This window comes from Triticum aestivum, chromosome 6B (genome assembly GCF_018294505.1).
Source record: "Triticum aestivum cultivar Chinese Spring chromosome 6B, IWGSC CS RefSeq v2.1, whole genome shotgun sequence".
Taxonomy (NCBI): Eukaryota; Viridiplantae; Streptophyta; class Magnoliopsida; order Poales; family Poaceae; genus Triticum; species Triticum aestivum.
The window spans coordinates 14,601,158-14,624,552 of record NC_057810.1 but is presented as its reverse complement, the minus strand read 5'-3'; the positions used below and the strand labels follow the sequence as shown (position 1 = coordinate 14,624,552).

The window sequence follows — 23,395 nt, the reverse complement described above, 5'->3', positions numbered from 1 at the left end:
GACTGACGAGATCTCGGCAAGACAAGTCCAACACCGAGCCGGAGCATACACAATAGTGAACGGAGAGCTTGTTAGGCGCAGCATCACTGGAGTCTTCCAGCGCCGCGTCGAGCCAGAGAAGGGCATAGCAATCCTCAAGGACATCCACCAAGGCGAATGCGACCACCACACGGCTTCAAGATCGCTCGTCGCCAAAGCTTTCCACCATGGATTCTTTTGGCCGACTGCTTTGGACGACGCCAAAGAGTTAGTCAAACACTGCAAAGGGTTCCAAGTCTTCAGCTCCAACAAACACCTACCGGCTTCTGCACTCAAGACCATTCCCCTCACTTGGCCCTTTGCCGTCTGAGGATTGGACATGGTGGGCCCATTCAAGACGGCGCGCGGCGGCATGACACATCTGCTTGTCACCGTGGACAAATTTACCAAGTGGATTGAAGCAAAGACGATCAAGAAGCTGAATGGGCAGACTGCCGTGACATTCATTGCAGATATCACAACCTGGTATGGCATACCACATAGCATCATCACCGACAACGGCACGAATTTTGCCAAGGGAGCACTGGCACATTTCTGCGCGACACAGGGCATCCGACTGGACTTAGCGTCCGTTGCCCACCCGCAGTCAAACGGCCAAGTCGAGCGAGCAAACGGCCTCATCCTCTCCGGCATCAAGCCCCGACTGGTCGTGCCACTGGAGCGTTCGGCCGGCTGCTGGCTCGACGAGCTGCCGGCTGTCCTCTGGAGCTTGCGCACTACTCCAAACAAGTCAACCGGCTTCACCCCTTTTTCCTTGTATATGGTGCTGAGGCTGTCATCCCAACTGACATTGAGTTCGACTCACCTCGGGTCACCATGTACACGGAGGCGGAGGCCAAGGAAGCGCGAGAAGACGGTGTCGATCTGCTAGAAGAGGGCCGGGTGTTAGCCCTCAGCCGGTCCGCCATCTACCAGCAGGGTCTACGCCTATACCACAGCCGGAAGGTCAAGCCAAGATCCTTCCAAGAGGGCGACCTTGTGCTCCGGCTGATCCAGCGAACAGCCGGCCAACACAAGCTCTCGGCCCCTTGGGAAGGCCCATTCGTCATCAGCCGAGCTCTAGGCAACGACTCCTACTACCTGATCGACGCACAGAAGCCGAAGGCACGCAAGAGGGATGATTCCGGCAAGGAGTCGGAACGACCATGGAATGTCAATCTCCTCCGAAGATTTTACAGTTAAAATGCAGTATGTACCATGCTACCTTTTGTACTAAGTATGAGACAACGGGCCCCCCGATGAGTACTCCGGGACTACCCTCTTTTATCTATGAATGATGATATCATGCCCATGGTTATGTCATCACATTCATTTTCTCGTCCGGCACCGGGTTCGATCAGTCGGCCCGGGGACTCGCCGCCTTGGGTTATATTTAAGTTCTACCTGCAGTCAAACAAGTAGTGTGCCGGCACCCAAGCCCTTTCTTGTTGAAAGTTACAGCTCGAAGAATCGACTATCCGACTAACAAGAGTCAAAGGCAGGAAAGGATGCCCACATGAAAAATGGCTAAGGACTAAATGAACTTATATAACACAAGCCGGCTCCCCCCCCCCCCCCCCGCCAACCGGCTGTCAGAACAGCCGGCAGGCCGACTTCCCTTCTTACTTTGCTACAATCTAAGAAAGCTCGAGTACTTGTCCTCCCAGATGGCCAAGCCCTTACCCGGCCACAGACTGCAGAGCAGCTGTCCGGCTGGGAAGGCCGCGACCAAGGGAGGGCGGCAAAGGAAAACAGCCAAAAGATGAAAAGCAAATAGGAATGGAAGCCAAGCACATGCATAATTATATTTACACAAAAGGCCTTTGAAAGGCCAGCATTCAACAAAGTTTGAATACACCCCCAGTGGGTGGAACTGCGCAAAATTAATAAAAATTGTTCAAGGAGTAACGAGCAGGAAAGCAAGGACAGCAAGTCAGGCCAAGGGAGCAACAGGCGTGCCGGGCAGGTTGGTAGAGACGGCAGTGTCGGCTGGAGGAGTGGCTGGCTGGCGAGTCTCGGCTTGATTGCCGCCTGCAGCACGCGGCGTGCTCGCACGCGCCTCGTTGCTAGAGGCACGATCAGGCTGAGGCTGGCCAGTCGCTCCACCGTCCAGCATGACGTCCTCACCATCCTCCTCCTCCTCCTCTTCGCCCTCGTCGCTGGAGTCGATCTCCTCCGCCGAGTCTTCTCCTTCTGCCGGGTTCAGCCCGAACCACTCCTCCGGTTGAGCGACGCCGTCTTCGTTCACCTCACGGGCAAAGGCGCTGGTGTCGGTGAAGTCGACGATCGCCGAGGCGTGCTGGATGATAGCCGGCCGCACCGCCTCCAGCTCCTTGTGAGCCTCCTACCGCCAGGTGCGCAGCTGGTACAAGCTCAGCCCAGGATACCAAGCCCGGACAAACTCTAGCGCCCGCCGAGCCCCGCACTGAGCCGCAGAAGCCTTCCAGGCCTCAAAGCGGCCAACTGCTACATCCAGCCAGTCGGCACTCCAACTGGGGGTGCAGGGAATCACCTCGCCGGGCCAGAGGGCGGCCAGCACCTGCGCTCCGGCACGCTGAAGACGGCGGAGCATGTGGTAAGCCGGCTGGAGGCGGGCTTGAATCGCCAGAAGCTGCTCTTCAAGTGTCTGGTTGGCACCCGGTGCGATCTCAACCTCGGCCTGCCGTCGGGCCTCGCGGTGAGCTTTGATGGCCTGGTTGGTGGCGACGGAGTAGCCGGGGAAGTATTCTGCACAAAAGAAGAAAGAAGTAGAACAGGTCAGAAGACAGATCAGATGACAGGGGCAAGCAAAGGAACGAAGAGGAAGGCGGCCTACCTTCAATCAAATCTTCAATCCGGTCATAGCCCTCGCTTAGCGTCTGCCTCGCCTCGGTCTTGTACTCGGCTTTGAGGGCGGCCTCGCTGTCCTGCGCCGTGTTTAGGGCCACCTTGTGGCTCTCCTCCTGGTCGGCCAGTTTCTTGGCCAGACGATCACATTCCTGGACCAAGGCACTGCACTCGGTCTCCTTGCCGCGAAGGGCAGTCTGAGCTATGCCGAGCTGCTCCCTCAAGTCGGCATTGGCCCCTGCAGACATGAAGAAGAAGAAAATAAGGAAGAAGTCGTCAGAAAAGATCCAACCCGACTGCTCAGCAGTCGGCCCGAATCTCGGGGACTACACCCAGTGGGTGCGCTGACGCGCCCCCACATAGATAAAAAATAAAGCACTTACTCCGGCTTTTCGTCAGATCGGCGGCCTTCTGACCCAAATCCCGGGCCTGGGAGTTGAAGGTAGCAGCATGGAGGTTGTGATAGTCCTGCAAATTGGATGAAGGGCAAACAAGAGCAAGTCATTAAAATCAAAGTCTTCTGAGAAGTTCCAAGCCGCCTGCTCAGCAGCCGACTTGGAACTCGGGGACTATACCCAGTGGGTGGGGTGACGCGCCCCCACGGAAGAAATCAAGAGCAAGAAGACTCACCCGAATGGCCAACCGCGTCGCAAGGAATTCTTGGGTGTACTGCTTCAGCGCGGCGGCCTAGTACTGAATCCGGGTCCGGACGTCCTGCGCCGCCACATTCAGCACCGCCGTCCCACCGCTCGGCGTCCACCCCGGCGAGCTGACGCTGGCCGTCTCCAGGTCATGCGACCACGAGCTGGAGCTCATGGCCCTCTGCAGGTCCAGCTCTGAAATCGCCTTCCCTGCGCGCCGACGAGTCGGCGAGAGGACCACGAGATCCGCCCCCACAGTCGGCTCGCCTCCAGCCGGCTGCACAGGAGGAGCCTCAGGCTGGCCGCCTTGGCCCGTCCCGGCCGACGATGGTGGCACTGCCTCGCCCTCCGGGACGACTATGTCGCCCCCTCCCTCTCCATCACCGGCTGGTCGCGGCCGGCTTCCTCTGGCAGGGGCACCGGGGTATCGGGGGCCACGGTGCAGAGGGGGATGATGAGTTGCGGAGGCTGGTTACGCAGGGACTCCGCCGCCCTCTCTGCGGCCGCGGCCTCCGCCTGAGCCTTGGCTGCTGCATCGGCCTGCATCTCAGCCGACTCCGCCGTCGTCTCCTGGGCCGCCCTGGCGGCGGCCGCCCTCTGCTCCTTCGCCTCCCGCTCCTCCCGCGCCTCCCGCGTGTTCCGCTCCGTCGCCACCTGGAGCTCGGCATGGCGGTCCACGCGGAGGGAGCTTGAAGATCCTCCCGCCCCTCCGACTATGGAGGCGGTTGTAGTCCCCTCGAGAGAGAGCGGAGCCCTGTTTAGTAAATCAAAAAAGGCTCGGAAGGATGCCGACTGAAGAGAAGAAAGAAGAAAGGTCTGCGAGAATTAATACTTACGCTGAAACCGCCTGCGACTGCTTCACCACCTTGCGGAAGCGGGCTGCCTTCGCGGCCGCCTCGTCCCGCTTGGTCGCTGCTGCGGTACCCTTGGGTTTCTTCGGCCGACTACCCAAGAGAGTTGGCACCGCCCGGCGTTTCCGTGCGCCGCCCCGGGCAGCCGGCCCGGCAGACGAGCCCGCGCCTGGATGGTCGGACGCCGGCTGGCGGCGCGGAATAGGCTCGGCCTCGTCGTCATCCGGCCAGTCCTCGAAGGTGGCAGAGAGCCCGGAGCCGCCTGCCTCGCCGCCTCCCCCCACGGCGTCGTCGTCAAAGGCGGCCGCCCCCAAGTCGGGGTCGTCAAAGTCATCGGCCGCACGGTCGGGAGCGAACTCGCGTTCCACCCCCGCGGTCTCGGGCGACGGATGAAGGAGGGGGTTCTGATTAAAAAACAAGCCGACTGGTCAGAAGCCGGCCAGAGAGAACTCGGCAACAAGAGAAGAAGAAAAGAAGGAAGGCTTACCACGGGAGGGGGATCGGCGCGTGAGTACGGCTCCTTGCCGTACCGCCACTCCTTGGTGAGCTTCCAGTTGGCGATGTAATTCACCATGTAAGATACCTCGTCGTGAGGCATCTCCTTGGTGCTCAGCCGGCTTGGGTCGAAGCGGCCGCTCATCTGGCAAATCAGATGAGGGCGGCCGTGGAGCGGGAGCACCCGGCGCTCCACGAAGGTGGCAATCAGATCGGGCCCGGTCAGGCCCTCCGACTGGATCAGCACCCGAAGCCGGGCTACGGCGCCAGCCCCAGCCAGCATCAGCGACCTGGCCCGGTAGGACCACGAGGGCTCCCTCCCAGCTGGCGGGCCGGCTACGTAAGCCGGCAGATTGACGTAGTCGCCTTGCGGAGCGACGTTCTTCACGTAGAAGTAGGATTTTTGCCAAAGCTTCACCGACTGGATCAGCGCGATGGCCGGAAACAGGTTGTCGGCTGTCGATCTCCGCATGGCGATGAAGGCACCGCACAGAACCGGCACGCCCGCGACGATGGTGCCGAGCTTGGACTAGAAGAACTCCCCCCACAGTTCAAGGGTGGGGAGTACGCCGAGGAAGCCTTTGCACAGGGTGATAAAGGCTGACAGCAGCACCACCGTGTTTGGAGTGAGGTGGTGCGGATAGAGATGGTAGAACTCAAGAAACGAGTGGAAGAAGCCACTCGCGAGAAGGCCGACGCCGCGCAGGTAGTGCGAGCGGAAGATTACCCGCTTGCCCTCCTCCGGCGCCGGCGAGATCTCCCTCTTCGGCGCGAGCCAGACCCACACGTAGTCCTTGCCCGGCAGGCGCCGCGTCTTGCGGAGGAAGTCGATGTGGTTCTCGTGGACGTTGGAGCCGTCCCAGTTGCTCGACGTTGGAGCCATGAGGACGGGAAGGCGTCGGGGAGCTCGCGGGGGCGGAGAGCGCTCAATTCAGCAGCGGCAAGGCTGTGGCGCGCCAAGAAGAATGGCGGAGCAGTGGCACGGTGAAGAGCAGATGTGGTGATGGAGAGAAAAGAGAAGAAGGGAGTGGTAGAGCGAGGGCGAGCGTGCGATCATCTGCCGCTCTCCCTCCTCCCCCTACTTATAGCCTCGCACGGCGAAGCCGTGGAGGCGGGTGTGGGGGGACGTGGGATTAACTGCGCCCAGTCCCCCACGTCCCGCGATTATCGCGCCTTAACAGCGTGCGGAAACAGCCGCTGGAAGGCGAGCAGCCAGTTTGGGCCACAAAGGATCCGCGCTTGGGACGAGGCATGGTAGTGGCGGGCCCCGGTCTGTAGCGACGTCCCGTCACGCGCGTGGGCTGGCAGGCCCTTCCAGCCGAAGGGTGCCACGTGGTGCGCAGGCGGCGGGCGGCCAGCCCGCAGCCTAGCTAGCGCGCCAGCTGGTTCCCGCCTTCAGATTTCGAAGAAACTTCGCCGAGAAGGCAAGCATAAGTGAAGCCGGCTCCTAGCTGCCGGCTCTTCGGGATAGGAAGCTGATTGAGCTTCTAGCTCCCTTCTCAGCCACGAAGCACAACCAGCTTCGGGGACTACTGTCGGAGTAAATGACCACGGGTAGTCTAGCCGGCTCCCCCTGGCTCTTCAAAATATAATGGGCTGATCAAGCCTTCGGGCACTCAAGACACGGTGCCGCCTTCCCCCGGCCGGCTATCCCATCAGCGGACTACCGGAAGGCGGCCCGGCCCTAGAATCCTCATAAAGAAAGCCGCAGGAGGGCCGACTCCAGAAAGCCGGCCACCACATGGCCGACTCCAAGAAACCGGCCACAACATGACCAACTCCAAGAAGCCGGTCCCCAACAGGCGGACCAGATCGAGCTCTCAAAGTTTGCACCAACGTAATGGCGATGGGACTGGGCGTGGCAACAGTGAAACATGCTGCCCCCGAATCCCGGAATACGCATGGCTATAGTACGCCGTACGGGGCAGCCCTGACCCGTCCGGCGTGGTAATGTTGCCATGCTGACCATGACATCACCCATGGCAGGCTGTCAGTACGGCCCGCAGGCGGCGGGCCACTTCAGTCAGAGAGACAATCGAAGGCGGCCACACTTCCCCCTAGTCGGCCAGGGACATAGCCGGCTCTCCCCAGCCGGCTCGCTTCCTCCCTCGAAGAATGTGCACCATTAAGGAGACAAGACGAGGTAAGGCTATAGTGAGTGCCTGCAAGGCGGCGGCACTGTAGCTACCCTTACCTCAACAAAGCCCTCGTCATCAAGGGTGAGGCGACAGTAACCAGCCCCCGACAAGACCCCCAAGCGGTGGGACCTCCCTACCCACCCGGAGGCCGGCAGCCGGTGGGACCCACCAGTCGGCGGGCCCCAGCAGTCAGCGGAGAAGCTGGCAAACGTAGACGCTCACGGCTGGGCCCGTGCCCAGCCGGATTACCATTGTACCCCTAGGGGGTAGTCCTATATAAACCCCTCAGGGCACCCATGCAAAGGGTTGGACTTTGATAGTTTTAGACACAACTTTGAGAGGAGAAGAGAGCTAGCCTTGCCCCTTCTTCCTCCTCTCGCCAAACAGCTCAAGGAGTCTCTTGTAGCTACTTGTTGATCTAGTGACCATGCAGAGACCCCGCAGAGCAGGACTAGGGGTGTTATCTCCCTGGAGAGCCCCGAACCTCGGTAAGATTCGCCGGCGTGCATGTCTTGGCCTTATCCCGTTTCCAGGCACCGGCGATGTCTTATTGGCTCCCACAATGATAAGACACCCGTTGGCATGTCGCACCTACCACCCGACAGGAGAATCCTCAACTTCTAATAATATTGAACCTACTATCTCGGATTTCAAGGAATTTGATTATCACAATTGCTCTTTAAAAGGTTGTATTTCCTTGTTGCAATCCGTTGTTAATTCTCCTCATGCTTATAGTCAAAATAAAACTTTTACCAAACATATTGTTGATGCCTTGATGCAATCTTATGATGAAAAACTTTATTTGGAAGTTTCTATACCTAGAAAACTTAATGATGAGTGGGAACCTACTATAAAGATTAGAATTAAAGATTATGAGTGTTTTGCTTTGTGTGATTTGGGTGCTAGTGTTTCCACGATTCCGAAAACCCTATGTGATATTCTAGGTTTCCATGATCTTGATGATTGCTCTTTAAATTTGCACCTTGCGGATTCCACCATTAAAAAGCCTATGGGAAGGATCAATGATGTTCTTATTGTTGCAAATAGAAATTTGGTGCCCGTAGATTTTATCGTTCTTGATATAGATTGCAATCTTTCTTGCCCTATTATTCTTGGTAGACCTTTCCTTAGAACAATTGGTGCGATTATTGATATGAAGGAAGGGAACATTAGATTCCAATTTCCTTTACAGAAAGGCATGGAGCACTTTCCAAGAAAGAAAGTAAAATTACATTATGAATCTATCATGCGTGCTACTTATGAATTTAGTGCCAAAGATGGCACTCGTTAGATCTATCTTTGTTTTTATGCCTAGCTAGAGGCGTTAAACGATAGCGCTAGTTGGGAGGCAACCCAATTTTCTTTATGTTTTTTGTTTTTGCTCCTGTTTAGTAATAAATCTTGCATCTACCTTCTGTTTAGATGTGTTTTTATCTTTTAATTAGTGTTTGTGCCAAGTAGAACCTATAGGATAACCTACAATTATAGTTGATTTGATCCTGCTGAAAAATAGAAACTTTGCGCTCACGAATATAATTTTGTTAAATCACAGGAACGTGATTTTGCGTTGATTCTTTTTGCTGCTGTTCAAAAGACAAATTTTCCAGTACTTCTTATTTTTGTAGGAGTTTTAGAGTTCCAGAAGTTTGCGTTAGTTATAGATTGCTACAGACTGTTCTGTTTTTGACAGATTCTGTTTTTCGTGTGTTGTTTGCTTATTTCAATGTATCTATGGCTAGTAATTCAGTCTATGAACCATAAAGAAGTTGGAATACAGTAGGTTTAACACCCAATTAAATAAAGAATGAGTTCATTGCAGTACCTTATGTGGTGGTTTTGTTTTCTTTCACTAACGGAGCTTATAAGATTTCCTGTTGAGTTTTGTGTTGTGAAGTTTTCAAGTTTTGGGTCAAGCTTTTATGGACTATGGAATAATGGGTGGCAAGAGCCTAAGCTTGGGGATGCTCATGGCACCCCAAGATATTCAAGAATAGCCAAAATTCTAAGCTTGGGGATGCCCCGGGAAGGCATCCCCTCTTTCGTCTTCGTTCATTGGTAACTTTACTTGGAGCTATATTTTTGTTCGCCACATGATATGTGTTTTGCTTGGAGCGCCGTGTATTATATTAGTCTTTGTTTTTTAGTTTACCATAATCATCCTTGCTGTACACACCTTTTGGGAGAAGCCTATTTGATTAGAATTTGCTAGAATACTCTATGTGCTTCACTTATATCTTTTGAGCTTGATAATTTTTGCTCTAGTGCTTCACTTATATCTTTTAGAGCATGGTGGTGTCTTAATTTTGAAGAAATTGCTAGTCTCGCATGCTTCACTTATATATTTTTGAGAGTCTTTAGAACAGCATGGTATTTGCTATGGTCATAAAGTTGGTCCTAGAATGATGAGCATCCAAGTTGGGTATAATAAAAACTATCATTGGAAGTGAATTGGATGCTATGATCAACTTGATACTTGATAATTGTTTTGAGATATGGAGGTAGTGATATTAAAGTCATGCTAGTTGGGTGATTATGAATTCAAAGAATGCTTGTGTTGAAGTTAGCAAATCCCGTAGCATGCACGTATGGTTAAAGTTGTGTAACAAATTTGAAACATGAAGTGTACCTGGCTTGTGCATCCCTATGAGTGGCGGTCGGGGACAAGCGATGGTCTTTTCCTACCAATCTATCCTCCTAGGAGCATGCGCGTAGTACTTGATTTTTGATGACTTCTAAATTTTTGCAATAAGTATATGAGTTCTTTTGACTAATGTTGAGTCCATGGATTATACGCACTTTTACCTTTCCACCTTTGCTAGCCTCTTCGGTACCGTGCATTGCCCTTTCTCACCTTGAGAGTTGGTGCAAACTTCGCCGGTGCATCCAAACCCCGTGATACGATACGCTCTATCACACATAAACCTCCTTATATCTTCCTCAAAAAAGCCACCATACCTACCCATTATGGCATTTCCATAGCCATTCCGAGATATATTGCCATGCAACTTTCCACCGTTCCGTTCATCATCATCATGACATACTTTACTTTTGTAATATTGCCATTGCATGATCATGTAGTTGACATCGTATTTGTGGCAAAGCCACCAAGCATTATTTTTCATACATGTCACTCTTGATTCATTGCACCATACCGGTACACCGCCGGAGGCATTCATATAGAGTCATATCTTGTTCTAGTTTCGAGTTGTAATTCTTACGTTCTAATCAATAGAAGTCTGATGATCATCATTATTAGAGCATTGCCCAAAGAAAAAAAAGAAAAAAAAGAAGAAAGTCCAAAAAAAGGCCCAAAAAAAGAAAACAAAGAAAGCAAAGAAAACAAATAAAAAGGGCAATGTTACTATCTCTTTTTCCACACTTGTGCTTCAAAGTAGCACCTTGTTCTTCATGTAGTGAGTCTCATATATTGTGCTTCAAAGTAGCACCATGTTTTTCATATAGTGAGTCTCATAAGTTGTCTTTTTCATACTAGTGGGAATTTTTCATTATAGAACTTGGCTTGTATATTCCTATGATGGGCTTCCTCAAATGCCCTAGGTCTTCGTGAGCAAGCAAGTTGGATGCACACCCACTAGTTTTCTTTTGTTGAGCACTCATTTGTAGCTCTAGTGCATCCGTTACATGGCAATCCCTACTCCTCATGTTGACATCAATTGATGGGCATCTCCATAGCCCGTTGATTATCCTCGTCAATGTGAGACTTTCTCCTTTTTTGTCTTCTCCACACAATCCCCATCATCATATTCTATTCCACCCATAGTGCTATATCCATGGCTCACGCTCATGTATCGCGTGAAGGTTGAAAAAGTTTGAGATTATTTAAGTATGAAACAATTGCTTGGCTTGTCATCGGGGGTATAGAAGTTGGGAACATCTTTGTGTGACGAAAATGAAGCATAGCCTAACTATATGATTTTGTAGGGATGAACTTTCTTTTGCCATGTTATTTTGAGAAGACATGATTACTTTGATTATTATGCTTGAAGTGTTACTATTTCTTATGTCAATATGAACTTTTATTTTGTATTCATTTGGATCTGAACATTCATGCCACAATAAAGAAAATTACATTATGAATTATGCTAGGTAGCATTCCACATCAAATATTCTCTTTTTATCATTTACCTACTTGAGGACGAGCAGGAATTAAGCTTGGGGATGCTTGATACGTCTCCAACGTATCTATAATTTTTTATTGTTCCATGCTATTATATTACCCCTTTTAGATGTTTATGGGCTTTATTTTACACATTTATATCATTTTTGGGACTAAACTACTAACCGGAGGCCCAGCCCATATTGCTGTTTTTTTGCCTATTTTAGTATTTCAAAGAAAAGGGATATCAAACGGAGTCCAAACAGAATGAAACCTTCGGGAGCATGATTTTTGGAACAAATATGATCCGGAGAGCTTGGACTGCAAGTCAAGAAGCTCCCGAGGGTCCCACGAGATAGGGGGCCACCCCCCCCCTTGTAGGGCGCGCCCCCCTGTCTCATGGGCCCCTCGGGCGGCCACCGACGTACTTCTTCTTCCTATATATACCTATGTACCCCAAAAACATCCAGGAGCACGACGAAACACAATTTCCACCGCTGTAACTTTCTGTATCCGCGAGATCTCATCTTGGAGCCTTCGCCGGCACTCTGCCAGAGGGGGGAATCAACCACGGAGGGCTTCTACATCAACATCCTTGCCCCTCCGATGAGTTGTGAGTAGTTTACCACAGACCTACGGGTCCATAGTTATTAGCTAGATGGCTTCTTCTCTCTTTTTGGATCTCAATACAATGTTCTCCCCCTCTCTTGTGGAGATCTATTCGATGTAAACTTTTTTTGCGGTGTGTTTGTCGAGATCCGATGAATTGTGGGTTTATGATCAAGTTTATCTATGAATAATATTTGAATCTTCTCTGAATTCTTTTATGTATGATTGAGTTATCTTTGCAAGTCTCTTCGAATTATCAGTTTGGTTTGGCCTACTAGATTGATCTTTCTTGCCATGGAGAAGTGCTTAGCTTTGGGTTCAATCTTGCGGTGTTCTTACCCAGTGATAGAAAGGGTTGCAAGACACGTATTGTATTGTTGCCATCGAGGATAACAAGATGGGGTTTATATCATATTGCATGTGTATATCCCTCTACATCATGTCATCTTGCTTAATGCGTTACTCTGTTCTTATGAACTTAATACTCTAGATGCAGGCAGGAGTCGGTCGATGTGTGGAGTAATAGTAGTAGATGCAGGCAGGAGTCCGTCTACTTGTTATGGACGTGATGCCAATATACATGATCATGCCTAGATAATCTCATAACTATGCGCTTTTCTATCAATTGCTCGACGGTAATTTGTTCACCCACCGTAATACTTATGCTGTCTTGAGAGAAGCCTCTAGTGAAACCTATGGGCCCCGGGTCTATCTCTTATCATATATGCTTGCATCTTTACTTTTTGCATCTATCTTATAAAATACCAAAAATATATTTATCTTATCATACTATCTTTATTAGATCTCACTTTCGCAAGTGGCCGTGAAGGGATTGACAACCCCTTTATTGTTTTGGTTGCGAGTTCTCAGTTTGTTTATGTAGGTGGGTGGGAATTTTGAGGAGCCTCCTACTGGATTGATACATTGGTTCTCAAAACTGAGGGAAATACTTACGCTACACTTTGCTGCATCACCCTCTCCTCTTCGAGGAAAACCAACGCAAGATCAAGATGTAGCATCCTCCACTTGATATCGCCCACACACGTAGTGTGCTCTCAACGTACACGCCAGGAGGGTAGAGCCTCTCTAGCATGGTGGGTGGGAAGCGGTAGGTTGGTCCGGTGTACTGCATGGCTGAGGGATGTGCAGAAGAAGGAGAAGGGGTCTAAGAGCAAGAAGGGCAGATGGCAGAGAGGATGGGAGATGGGTGAGGGATGGCAGAGGCAGAGGGTGGCTTAAATAGCCATAGTGCTATGTGTTATTTCGCCGCGGCAATAATGGGTTCAAATGTGAAGTAGCCTGTTTTCGCACCCACCGCGGCATCGGGAGTGTACATGCGTGGGATACCGTGGTTTGAAAAGTAGAAGAAAATGAAGGTAATTGCACGCATGGGAATCTGTGGTCATATATATTAGGGTCCCTGTATATTATATGAACGAAAAGAGACATTTTTTGAATAGTTTGTGGCCATTTTGCATGATAAAAATAATTTTGGCCCTTATAAATTTGGTCATTTTGCATTTGTATTGAGCGGGATGCAAAAAAACAGAGCCAATACCATCAAAACAGAGCCAACGTGTCAATTGTTGTGTAATTTGAAACGATGCAAAAAAAGAGCTAACACGTTCAAAAAAACAGATGCCAAAAAACGACACAATTCGACGGCCCAACCAGAGTTGTGTTTCGTTTTGGGCCCAATAACATTTTTTTGTCGCGGAATTAGTGGTGGGCGAGCAGCCGAGCACAACCAATAGGATCACCTCTCGCAGATCGCCCCATGATCCAACGATGTGGAGCCGTCCATGTGATCCGACGGTGTGGATCCTGCACGCAGCCTGCCCAGTGAATTCCTTCTAGAAGACCACATCTGAGGCAGAGTTAGGCGAAACCCTACGGGGTTTAGAGGGGTATTGAGCTGGTCAACGGGGTTTCGAAGGCTTTGACTGAGCATAACTAATTTCAAAAAACAAAAAAATATGAAACCTTCATCGTTCGATGTTTTTGAGACACACCAACGAGGAAAAATACTAAACTTGTTCTATGGTCATTTTCATGAAAAAACCCTAGCTGGCACGACTGAGGTCAAATGAGCACCATTAATTTAAGAAAATAAAAAATATATGAAACCTACGCACAATTTTGTCTTATGTGACATGTTACCAACCAAAAACCATAAACTTGGTCTATGGTCATTTTAATGAAAAAATCTTCACACATATGAGCTATCAGGTACAACATTTCACAGAGTTCAAGGAGAGGAGGTAGGGTTACCTTCTGTTTTTGAAAAATTTAAAAAAAATCAAAAAACTCACCAAAGCTTTATTTCAAAGTGAATAAGAAGGATCTGAACTTAGTTTTCCATTTCATATTTTAAACGTGTTTTTAATAGTTTTTATATTAAAGCATATTTTGAAAAGAAAGTGTAAAATATGAATATTAATTCAAAAAATAGTGAGACTTTGAATCTACACTATATGGATTGAATAGGTGTTAATAAAAACATTTGGCTCATTTAGAGTAGGTCCAAAAAACTTTGATTGCAAATGGGGCTGTTTACCCTAGCTTGGCAGCTCATTTGGAGCACATTTCTCAAATTCAAATTTCTTTGACCTCCTCTAAATCACCTCAAATTTTGCACACATGATCTCCTACACAAACATAGATAGTTTGCCAAGGTTTTTTCTTTTTGCATTTTCTTGAATTTATACTGTCCTGACGAATGTCAGTTCAAAACATCGGATAATGAAACATGCTGGTGGGAAAAGCATGCATTTGATTTGATTAATAAACAGACAAATAATTAGGATAATAACTCCTTTATGATCAGTGAAAAAGCAGCATGTCTGATCAGTGAAGCAACACTGAAACAACATGTGTGATCAGTAAAGCAACACTGAAACAACATGTCTGATCAGTGAAGCAACACTGAAACAACATGTGTGATCATTGCAGCACCTAAACTCATAGTTCACAACATCTAAACAGAACTAACCATACACCATAGGGAAATTTAAGGATAGACAAATATAGATAGCATAATACATTACTAGCGTCACCATAGATCCAGTTCAACACACCATAAACAGCCACATTTAGTTTACCAAAAGTAACCCAAAAGATAAAGATAAAGATTCAGTTCATCACAGCATCACATCATCACATCATGTCGGAGTCAGGGCCTTCGCGAGGGCAGCATGCTGCCCCCTGATCATGTAGCCCTCCCCGCGATTCGCTACATCCTCTGCATGAGACAGAAGGTGATTGGAGCGGCCACCCTTTGGCTTTGGCTTGGTGGTGCAGTAGGGGCAGTGCCACTTCTTGATCTTGCGGTTGTAGAAGGAAGCAACTCCCTTGGCCTTGATCTTCTCCACCTCCTTGGCTGTGAAGGACGCGACGTTGCCCTTGTACACATCCTCTCCAGAATCATACTGCATACATGAATGAGTTACATTAATACATTATAGATTCATATACGCCATGTCAAAGTAACTAAATGAACAATCTAAGTTTCAAGTAGGCTTACCTCATATTCTTCGTCATCACTAAATTCTGGATCGTACGGGTTGTACTGGGCCAGCTTCCTCCCTTTTCCCCAACCATCATCCTCCCGAATATACAATTACATCCATCACTAGTAAATACAGAAGCCAATTGAAAATTTAGATATGCACACATGACACATTGATCATAGGGCTAATATACTCCCGATATACTATGATCGTATTTGCATTTCCCATTGTCATGCACAAATATTGAACAACAGAGCTAATATAACTACATATTGTGGACAAATTTATATACTAATGAATCAAATAACTTCTTAATCAATGGATTCCATTTGGGCATATGACACTGAAAACCCCAATCTGAGTATCATTCAATAACAAATCTAATAGGAACCCAATCTAATAAGCATAAATGTCTGTAGCATTAAAAACCCAATCTGTGAGCATTAAAAACAAAATCTAATAAGCATACATCTGTGTAGAATTGAAGCACAAAGATCCCTATCTCTCATACAGATCTATCTAGCATTTTTGCAACGAATTTATCCAACAAACCCTAGTACAAAAACACCCATCCCCCTAATACAGAAAACACCGACCCATCCATCAAACCGACTAATCTAACCATCTGAAATACCGTATGAATCATAATCTAACAAATTCAACTAACTCTACAAGTGCAAATACCTCTACTCCTCGCCAGGTTGCGCATCGTGGGTATCGGGATGGACAGCGCTGCTCGACGTCGTCACCTTCTGCAATGCTGAGGCGGAGCCCGCCACCTCCTCCTCCACATCCACAACGGTTGCGATTTTCTCCGCACCATCGTGGACGCCGCCGACATCCACGGCCACCGTGCCCTACAGTTCCACCACATCTCCGGCCGCTGCGTTGGCGTCGCCACGAGCTTCGACCATCGGACAGATGAAGTCGATGAAGGTAAGGAAGAGGATGCGATGGGGGAGAGCGAGACGGTGCGGTGGAGGAAGTGGCGGAGAGCGAGACGACGCCGGTGGGGGGGAGAAAGACGATGCGACAGGGAGTGGATTTGGGGGAAAACCCTAGGGGGGGATGGTACGGGCGATGCGCCGCGAGGTGGTTCCCCCTCTTTTATACGACGGGACATTTCAGGCATGTCCCATGGACACGTGCTACCCATGACCGCGGTCAGTTCATGCACCCACGTATACAAATACCACTGTACGGTCAGCATACGAAACCACTATATGGGTAAATGGTCAAAGGTGTACTCGGCCCTACATGGCCCCACTCGTCAGAGTTAACGGTCAAAGGCATTGACCCGACGGCAATGTCCGTTGTAACTTGTTCTAAGGGTTTTGGGCAAGGGAGTGGGGAAAAGTGAGCAAAAGTTAATAGAGTGGGGATGAATGAGTACGACTAACGACCAGGGGCACAGAAATAAAAATCCCTATTTTCTAATCTTTGTAATCTTCAAGCGCATTGCATCTATCTTGATCTTGTGACCATCGACGACATCCGCAACTTGCAACTCCAATTCCATCTTCCCCTCCTCAATTCTTTTCAATTTTTTCTTCAAGTAATTGTTTTCTTTTTCAACTAAATTTAACCTCTCGACAAGAGGGCCGGTTGGAATTTCCGGTTCACATACCTCCTAGATAAAAACATCCATGTCACGTTGGTCGGTATAATTGCCATAAGCAGTAAATGAAACAAATAGTTATAAAAGATAATATGCCACATTCGAATCATAGACAGGATGAGGGCCGACGGGGTGGATACCAAAACCATGGCACCATATAATAACAAACAATAATAAAAGTAATAAAATTATACAAGTATCTATCTAAATCATACAAGTAAGAATTGTTTTTAGAAAGAAGATAACAACAAGAGGCTCACCACGGTGGTGGCGGTGATGAGATCGGCGCGGTCGATCGACGGCGGTGAGGACGGGAACGGGACAGGACGGACCACCAAACCTAGACAAATCTTGAGGAAAATGAAGTTTGGAGGTCGAGCTTGGAGAGGAGAAAGCTTAAGTGTGGCTCGAGCATTTCATTGAACACCTCATATGCATGCATAGAAGAGAGAACAGAGCAGCGCATGCACACCTCCCACACGGCCAAAAAACAGAGGAGATGGTGGGTAGGGGCAAGGGTATATGTAGACATCTCTTTAGTCCCGGTTGGTGGCCAGAACCAGGACAGAAGACTGACCTTTAGTCCTGGTTCCAGCCACCAACCGGGACTAAATGTGTTGCGCCAGGAGCGAGACCTATTGGTCCTCGTTCGTGTCTAGAACCGGCGCAAAAGGGGTTAGACGAACCAGGACCAATGACCCCCGAGGCCCGGCCGACGCCCTGGCCTCACGAACCAGGACTGATGCATCCTTTGATCCCGGTTCGTAAGAGAACTGGAATTAATGTCCTTAGCTGGCCTGGACCAAAGCCTTGTTTTCTACTAGTGAATCCATACCCTTTAGACTTCCTACAAATTCATGTAAACTGAAGGAGGCCTAAATTGGATAACATGGATATGTGCATGATACAAGTGTGCTATATCGTGTTATGGATAAGTTTAGTGATGGGCTAGCTACAGCTAATGATGAAATATGGTGAGTTCCATTTGCTCAATGTGTATACGCTTTTTTTTTGTTGGGTACAAATTCTATATGTTTCTTGTCGGAACATAGAAATAAAAAAATTGATAACGCACTTCTGCAATTATTTTATTCCTATGACGAGACATTGTAGTGCAAACACAAGTCTTTTTTTGGTCCCAAACTTATGACTAATTCAATAGTTCGGTGTTGTTGATATTTTTCACATTCTTATTTTTGGGATCTATTTCAATCTGAAAACATTTGAACTTTTAGATATGTTCCATTGTAACGTAAGATGTGCTTGCGAGACTTTTCAAGACTGTAAGATATTGCAACACAAGGCATGTGAATCTATTGGATATTTGCATCCGCCAATAATGACTATATAATTTAGTGAGAATATGAGGAAAATTTTGAATCACATCTGGTTACCATTTACTCCCCCGTCCCATATCAAGTGTTGCTCAAATGGAGTCTCAGATGAGTGACACTTAATATGGGGCGGAGGTAGTACAAGTTATAACATGCCCATTCAAGTAAAAGGTCGATAGATAAGCGAAGGACAAGGTTGAGCACAGTAACTGACATGCAAATATCGAGAAAGGGGCCGAATAGATGGAGAAAGTCCGGATTCAAAGTTGTGGGTTTCGGGGAGGAGGACCGGCAAACCACATCTAAAGGTCCGGGCAGCTATAAGAGCACCATATTAATAGGAGTTTAAGATTTTGAATTAAGTTCTTACTCCCTCCGTTCAGAATTACTTGTCTTGGAAATTGATGCATCTAGAACTAAAATACGTCTAGATACATCCATTTTCGCGACAAGTAATTCCGAACGGAGGGAGTACCTTATAATTAGTTACGAAATGAACCCCTTAAATTAATCTGCAAGCTAGCAACCATGTACAGTAGCCTTGGGCTCTCGTTTCATTATGGAGAGTTATTAGATTAAGCAGATGAGATGAAGGAGCTCGTCCTTAACTACATTAGTGACCCTTAACTACATTAGTGACCCTTAACTACCACAAGGGGAAAGCCGTGAAGGTTGCACAGAATCGTCACCGTCACCTCTCACGCCCTATACCTAGCAACCCCGATTTTGCTGCGACTAAAGTTTTAGGGTTGAGTTCAAACGGTCCAAAGCCACCTCAAATGGGTTTCACCGATCAAGGCAGCTACGATTTCAGCAAAGCGGCGTTATTGCCATATGAGGCACCTGCCAAGAGACCCACAACTACATTGCGCAGCACAACGCAACAAGCCGCGACCGAAAGCCGGAAACCGTCACCGATTACGGTTTCCATAGCAACTCCTCTAATGAGAGAGAAAAACATAGTTGACCATGGTCTCTATCCTAACATTGTAAGTAGTACAATTGAAATCAAACACATCCCAAAGATAGATAAGCTCCAAATAAATGTCATCACATAAACAAAAGGGGAGATGTTGTTGATGAGAGGCCATTCATTCCCTAAGGAGCAAGGGTCCATTGAAACCGGGACAAGGAGCAGGAGATGAGATGAGCCATAAAGGAAGGGCACCCCATCCAGGAATACAGGCATCGCCGAGGACCCCTTTCCAAAACCGCCCAGAAGATAAAGCTGAGCGGCCAAGAAGCAAAATGGAAACCAGCCCTGCCCTGCCCTGCCCTTAACCCCATCCCCATCCCCTCCGTCACTCCGGGTAGTCCATATCCTCTTCCACCTTGCCCTCGCCCACCAAATTCCAATTCCTGCTCGCATTTCAATTCCGGTGCTGCCACTGTTCCCCAATCATGCGGGAGGCGGAGTAATTTCAGGTCGGGCGAGTGAGTGAGCGAGTGAGTGAGCGGTGCTGGTGGTACTTACTGTGGAGTGGAGTTGCCATTGCCGAGATGCAGTCCGGGTACGGCGGGGTGTCGGAGTTCCAGCAGTTCATCATGGACGGGGGCTTCGCCATGGCGGCCGCGCCGCAGCAGCAGGCGCAGGCGGCGGCCGCTGCGGCGGCGGCCGCGGCGGCGGCGGGGGGGCAGGAGCTGGGCGCGCCGTTCAGGTACCAGCCGCTGCACCACCACGCGATGCAGCACCATCACCAGCAGCAGCAGCAGCAGCACCCGCCGCAGATGCCGCCCCACTTCGCGCACTTCGGCGTGGCGCCCGCGGCGGCGGCGGCGGCGGGCGGGATTCCGTTCACGCAGCAGTTCCTCAACCACCAGGCGGCGGCCGCCGGGCACCACCACCAGCAGCAGCACCACCTCCAGCTCTTCCACCACGAGCAGCAGCAGCAGCACCACAAGCCGCAGCAGCCGCCGGCGAGGTGGACGCCGCAGCAGCAGCACCACCACCAGCACCCGCACCAGCAGCAGCAGCAGCAGCATCACCACCACCAGCTGGGGCTGGACGTGGAGGCGGCGGCGGTGCCGGAGAGCACCCGCGCCACGTCCGGCGGCGCCGCCCCACCCGGCGTGCCCCCGTTCCTCGCCGCCGCCATGAACTTCAAGCTTGCCGTCGACCCCGGCGGCGGGAGCGGCGCCACGGACGACGCCCTGAACGACGGCGCAGGAGGCGGCGGCGGCGCGGGCAGCGGCATGATGCTCCACGGCGGGGGCGGGGGCGGGGGCGACGACGAGGCCGCCACGGAGAGCCGGCTCCGTCGGTGGACGGGCGAGGAGGAGACCTCCATCAAGGAACCCACCTGGTACGCCACCACCCTTCTGGCCTTCTCCCCCTACAATCCATCCATGGCGCACATGTGAATTCCTCCGTCCGTCCGGCGCCCGGATCCACTCATGGCGGGCCGACGGACACGGAAAGGAAAGGGGGAGGGGGGGAAAGACTGCATCTTTGTTGGCTCTGCTTTGGATGCTCGGGGGTGGGGAGCAGAGCAGAGCAATAATAGTGGCATGATTGAGAGAGACATGGACGGAAAACAACACGCGCACCTGAAAGAAAACAAGCCCCTGATGCCGATGATTCCTCCCCCCAACTTTTGCTCCCTTTTAGCTCTCCTCTCATTACATCACGCAAAAAGAGACACTCTTTTCTTGCTCTGCATGCCACAATTTGCCATGCAGATGTTCCCAAATTGTGCCATGGCAGATGAAATCCTTGCTTGAATTGCTCCAATTTCTTGTTGCTTTTTGCACTTAACATTGCCAATTGGTTTGGTTTGTTCATCTTGTTTAGGACTAAGTTGAATTGTGGATTTTGGTGTGATGATTTGTGTAGGAGGCCGCTGGACATCGACTACATACACAGCACGAGCAGCAGCAGCAAGAGGAAGGAGAAGGTGGCCACGCCGGAGTCGCCGGCGCCGGTTGCTCCGGCGGCGAACTACTTCAAGAAGGCCGGTGGCGGGGACGACGACAATGCGGGCGCTGCGGCGTCCGCGGGCGTCGGCGGCGGGAACTACAAGCTGTTCAGCGAGCTGGAGGCCATCTACAAGCCGGGGAGCGGCGGCGGTGCGGGGCAGACGGGCTCCGGCTCTGGCCTCACGGGCGACGACAATGCCATCCTCCCGCCGCCGTCCATGGCCGACCTCCCGGGCGGCGCGGCCGCCGCGGCCGTGGACGCGCCGCAGGCGAACACCTCGGAGACTTCCGCCGGGGAGGACGCGCCGGCGGTGCTGCAGCCGCAGCCGCCGCCTCCGCCGCAGCAGGCGTCGGTGGGGGAGGCGCGCCGGAAGCGGAAGCGCCGGCGGCAGGAGCAGCAGCAGCAGCTGACCGCGTCGGCGTCCTTCTTCGAGCAGCTGGTGCAGCGGCTCATCGAGCACCAGGAGGGCCTGCACCGCCAGTTCCTGGACGCCATGGAGCGGCGGGAGCGCGAGCGCGCGGCGCGCGACGAGGCGTGGCGCCGGCAGGAGGCCGACAAGTTCGCGCGCGAGGCGGCCGCGCGCGCGCAGGACCGCGCCAGCGCCGCCGCCCGGGAGACGGCCATCATCGCCTACCTCGAGAAGCTCTCCGGCGAGACCATCACCCTCCCCCCGCCGGCGGCTGCCAACCACGCGCCCACGTCCGCCGACGACGCGACGAGCCACGACGCCGGCGGCGCGGGGCGGGAGCTGGTCCCCTACGAGTACGGCGGCGAGCTGTCGCTGCCGCTGATGAGCTCGTCGTCCCGGTGGCCGAAGCAGGAGGTGGAGGCGCTGATCCGGGTGCGGTCCGGGCTGGACAACCGGTTCCAGGAGCCCGGGCTGAAGGGCCCGCTGTGGGAGGAGGTGAGCGCGCGCATGGCGGCGGCGGGGTACGGCGGCCGGAGCGCCAAGCGGTGCAAGGAGAAGTGGGAGAACATCAACAAGTACTTCCGCAAGGCCAAGGAGAGCGGCAAGAAGCGCCCCGCCCACGCCAAGACCTGCCCCTACTTCGACGAGCTCGACCGCCTCTACTCCCGCTCCTCCGCCCACGCCTCCGGTGCCTCCTCCGCCGCCGGCAACAACACCAGCACCAAAGCCACCGCCAACGCCATAACCAGCGCCGACGACGCGGCCAACAAGGCGAGCTCCGAGCTGCTCGACGCCGTGGTCAAGTACCCCGCCGACACCCACTACGGCCCGCCGCCGGGGTTCCCAAACGACGGCGGCAATGCAGACACCAAGGACGACGGCGAGGGCGACGCCGACATGGGCAGGGCGTCGGGGAGAGCGGGCGAGGAGCATGACGACGAGGCTGGCCAGAGCCATGGGCACGACGACGACGATGAGGACGATCATTAGAGCTTGATTAACTAGGACCGCCGCATGCTTAGCTAGCTAGGACATGATCGACCGACCGACGGCGGAGAAAATTTGCTTCTTTCTTCTTCTTTGCTGCTGCTGCTGCTGCTTCTGCTTGTTGTTAATTAGCTACTAAGATGAATCATTACTTACTTGTTAGTACTACTACTGCTTATATATCTACAAGAAGATCAGCTTAATTAATCACTTCAATAATCCCAAGCTAGCTATAGCTCGTAGACATTTGTGTGTGTGTGTCGACCATGGCCGCTTATACTACTATTTTGCTGTTATTTTTGTAAGTGTGAGGGCGTGTGATGGTCAATGGGACAGTTGTCTTTGACTGTCTGCCTGTGGTCCTTGATCTGGACATAACTGTGGTCACTGTGATAGCCTAGCAATAATGAGAGGTGTATATACCTACCATACCCGTATTCTACCTACCATATATTTTAGTGTAAAAAAAGTTCTACATAGCAATGTTCGCCGGGTAGTCTTATGGAGCGAAACCTCGCAGCGTACCGGAAAGAGAGAGAGGGAGGAGAAGGAAGAACACACGCCGATGAGCTTGGTGTCGATGAACGGCGATGATGATCGGCGGCAAATCGAGGTGGAAACGGCTAATTTTGGTGCGCAAGCGCATCGAGAGGCAATGTCCGTCGGCGGCAAGTCAATGGAAGGTCCGCAAGGGCGGTAGAATGGGTGCATCACAAGAGGACCGAGCCCGGGAAGACGTGGTGGCGATGACGGCAATGGGTGACTGAATGGCGAGGCCGATATGTGCTGAGGGGGGCGGCGAGGGCCAGGCAGGCAACCGTCGAGATGGAAGGGGACAAAATTCATGCTGCGGAACAACATCGTGCCACGGTGCTTTGTGAACAATTATACGTTATAGCTTTGAATTTCAGTCAAGTGCATATTTC

At 51.1% G+C, this 23,395-nt stretch overlaps 1 protein-coding gene across 1 annotated transcript; it reads left to right on the top strand.

Moving 5' to 3' along the window:
- Nucleotides 1-19,380: 19,380 nt before the first annotated feature.
- Nucleotides 19,381-22,688, top strand: LOC123135405 (trihelix transcription factor GTL1). Its single transcript, XM_044554470.1, has 2 exons — nt 19,381-20,459; nt 20,990-22,688. Exons 1-2 carry the CDS (start codon nt 19,657-19,659, stop codon nt 22,470-22,472), a joined length of 2,286 nt encoding a protein of 761 aa, XP_044410405.1. The 5' UTR covers nt 19,381-19,656; the 3' UTR covers nt 22,473-22,688.
- The last annotated feature ends 707 nt before the right edge of the window (nt 22,689-23,395 follow it).

Bases quoted from the DNA above. Each gene is read 5' to 3' on its own strand.
- LOC123135405 (XM_044554470.1), top strand. From the start codon at position 19,657: ATGCAGTCCGGGTACGGCGGGGTGTCGGAGTTCCAGCAGTTCATCATG. The intron at 20,460-20,989 runs GTACGCCACCAC...TGATTTGTGTAG, and splicing joins TCCATCAAGGAACCCACCTG to GAGGCCGCTGGACATCGACT.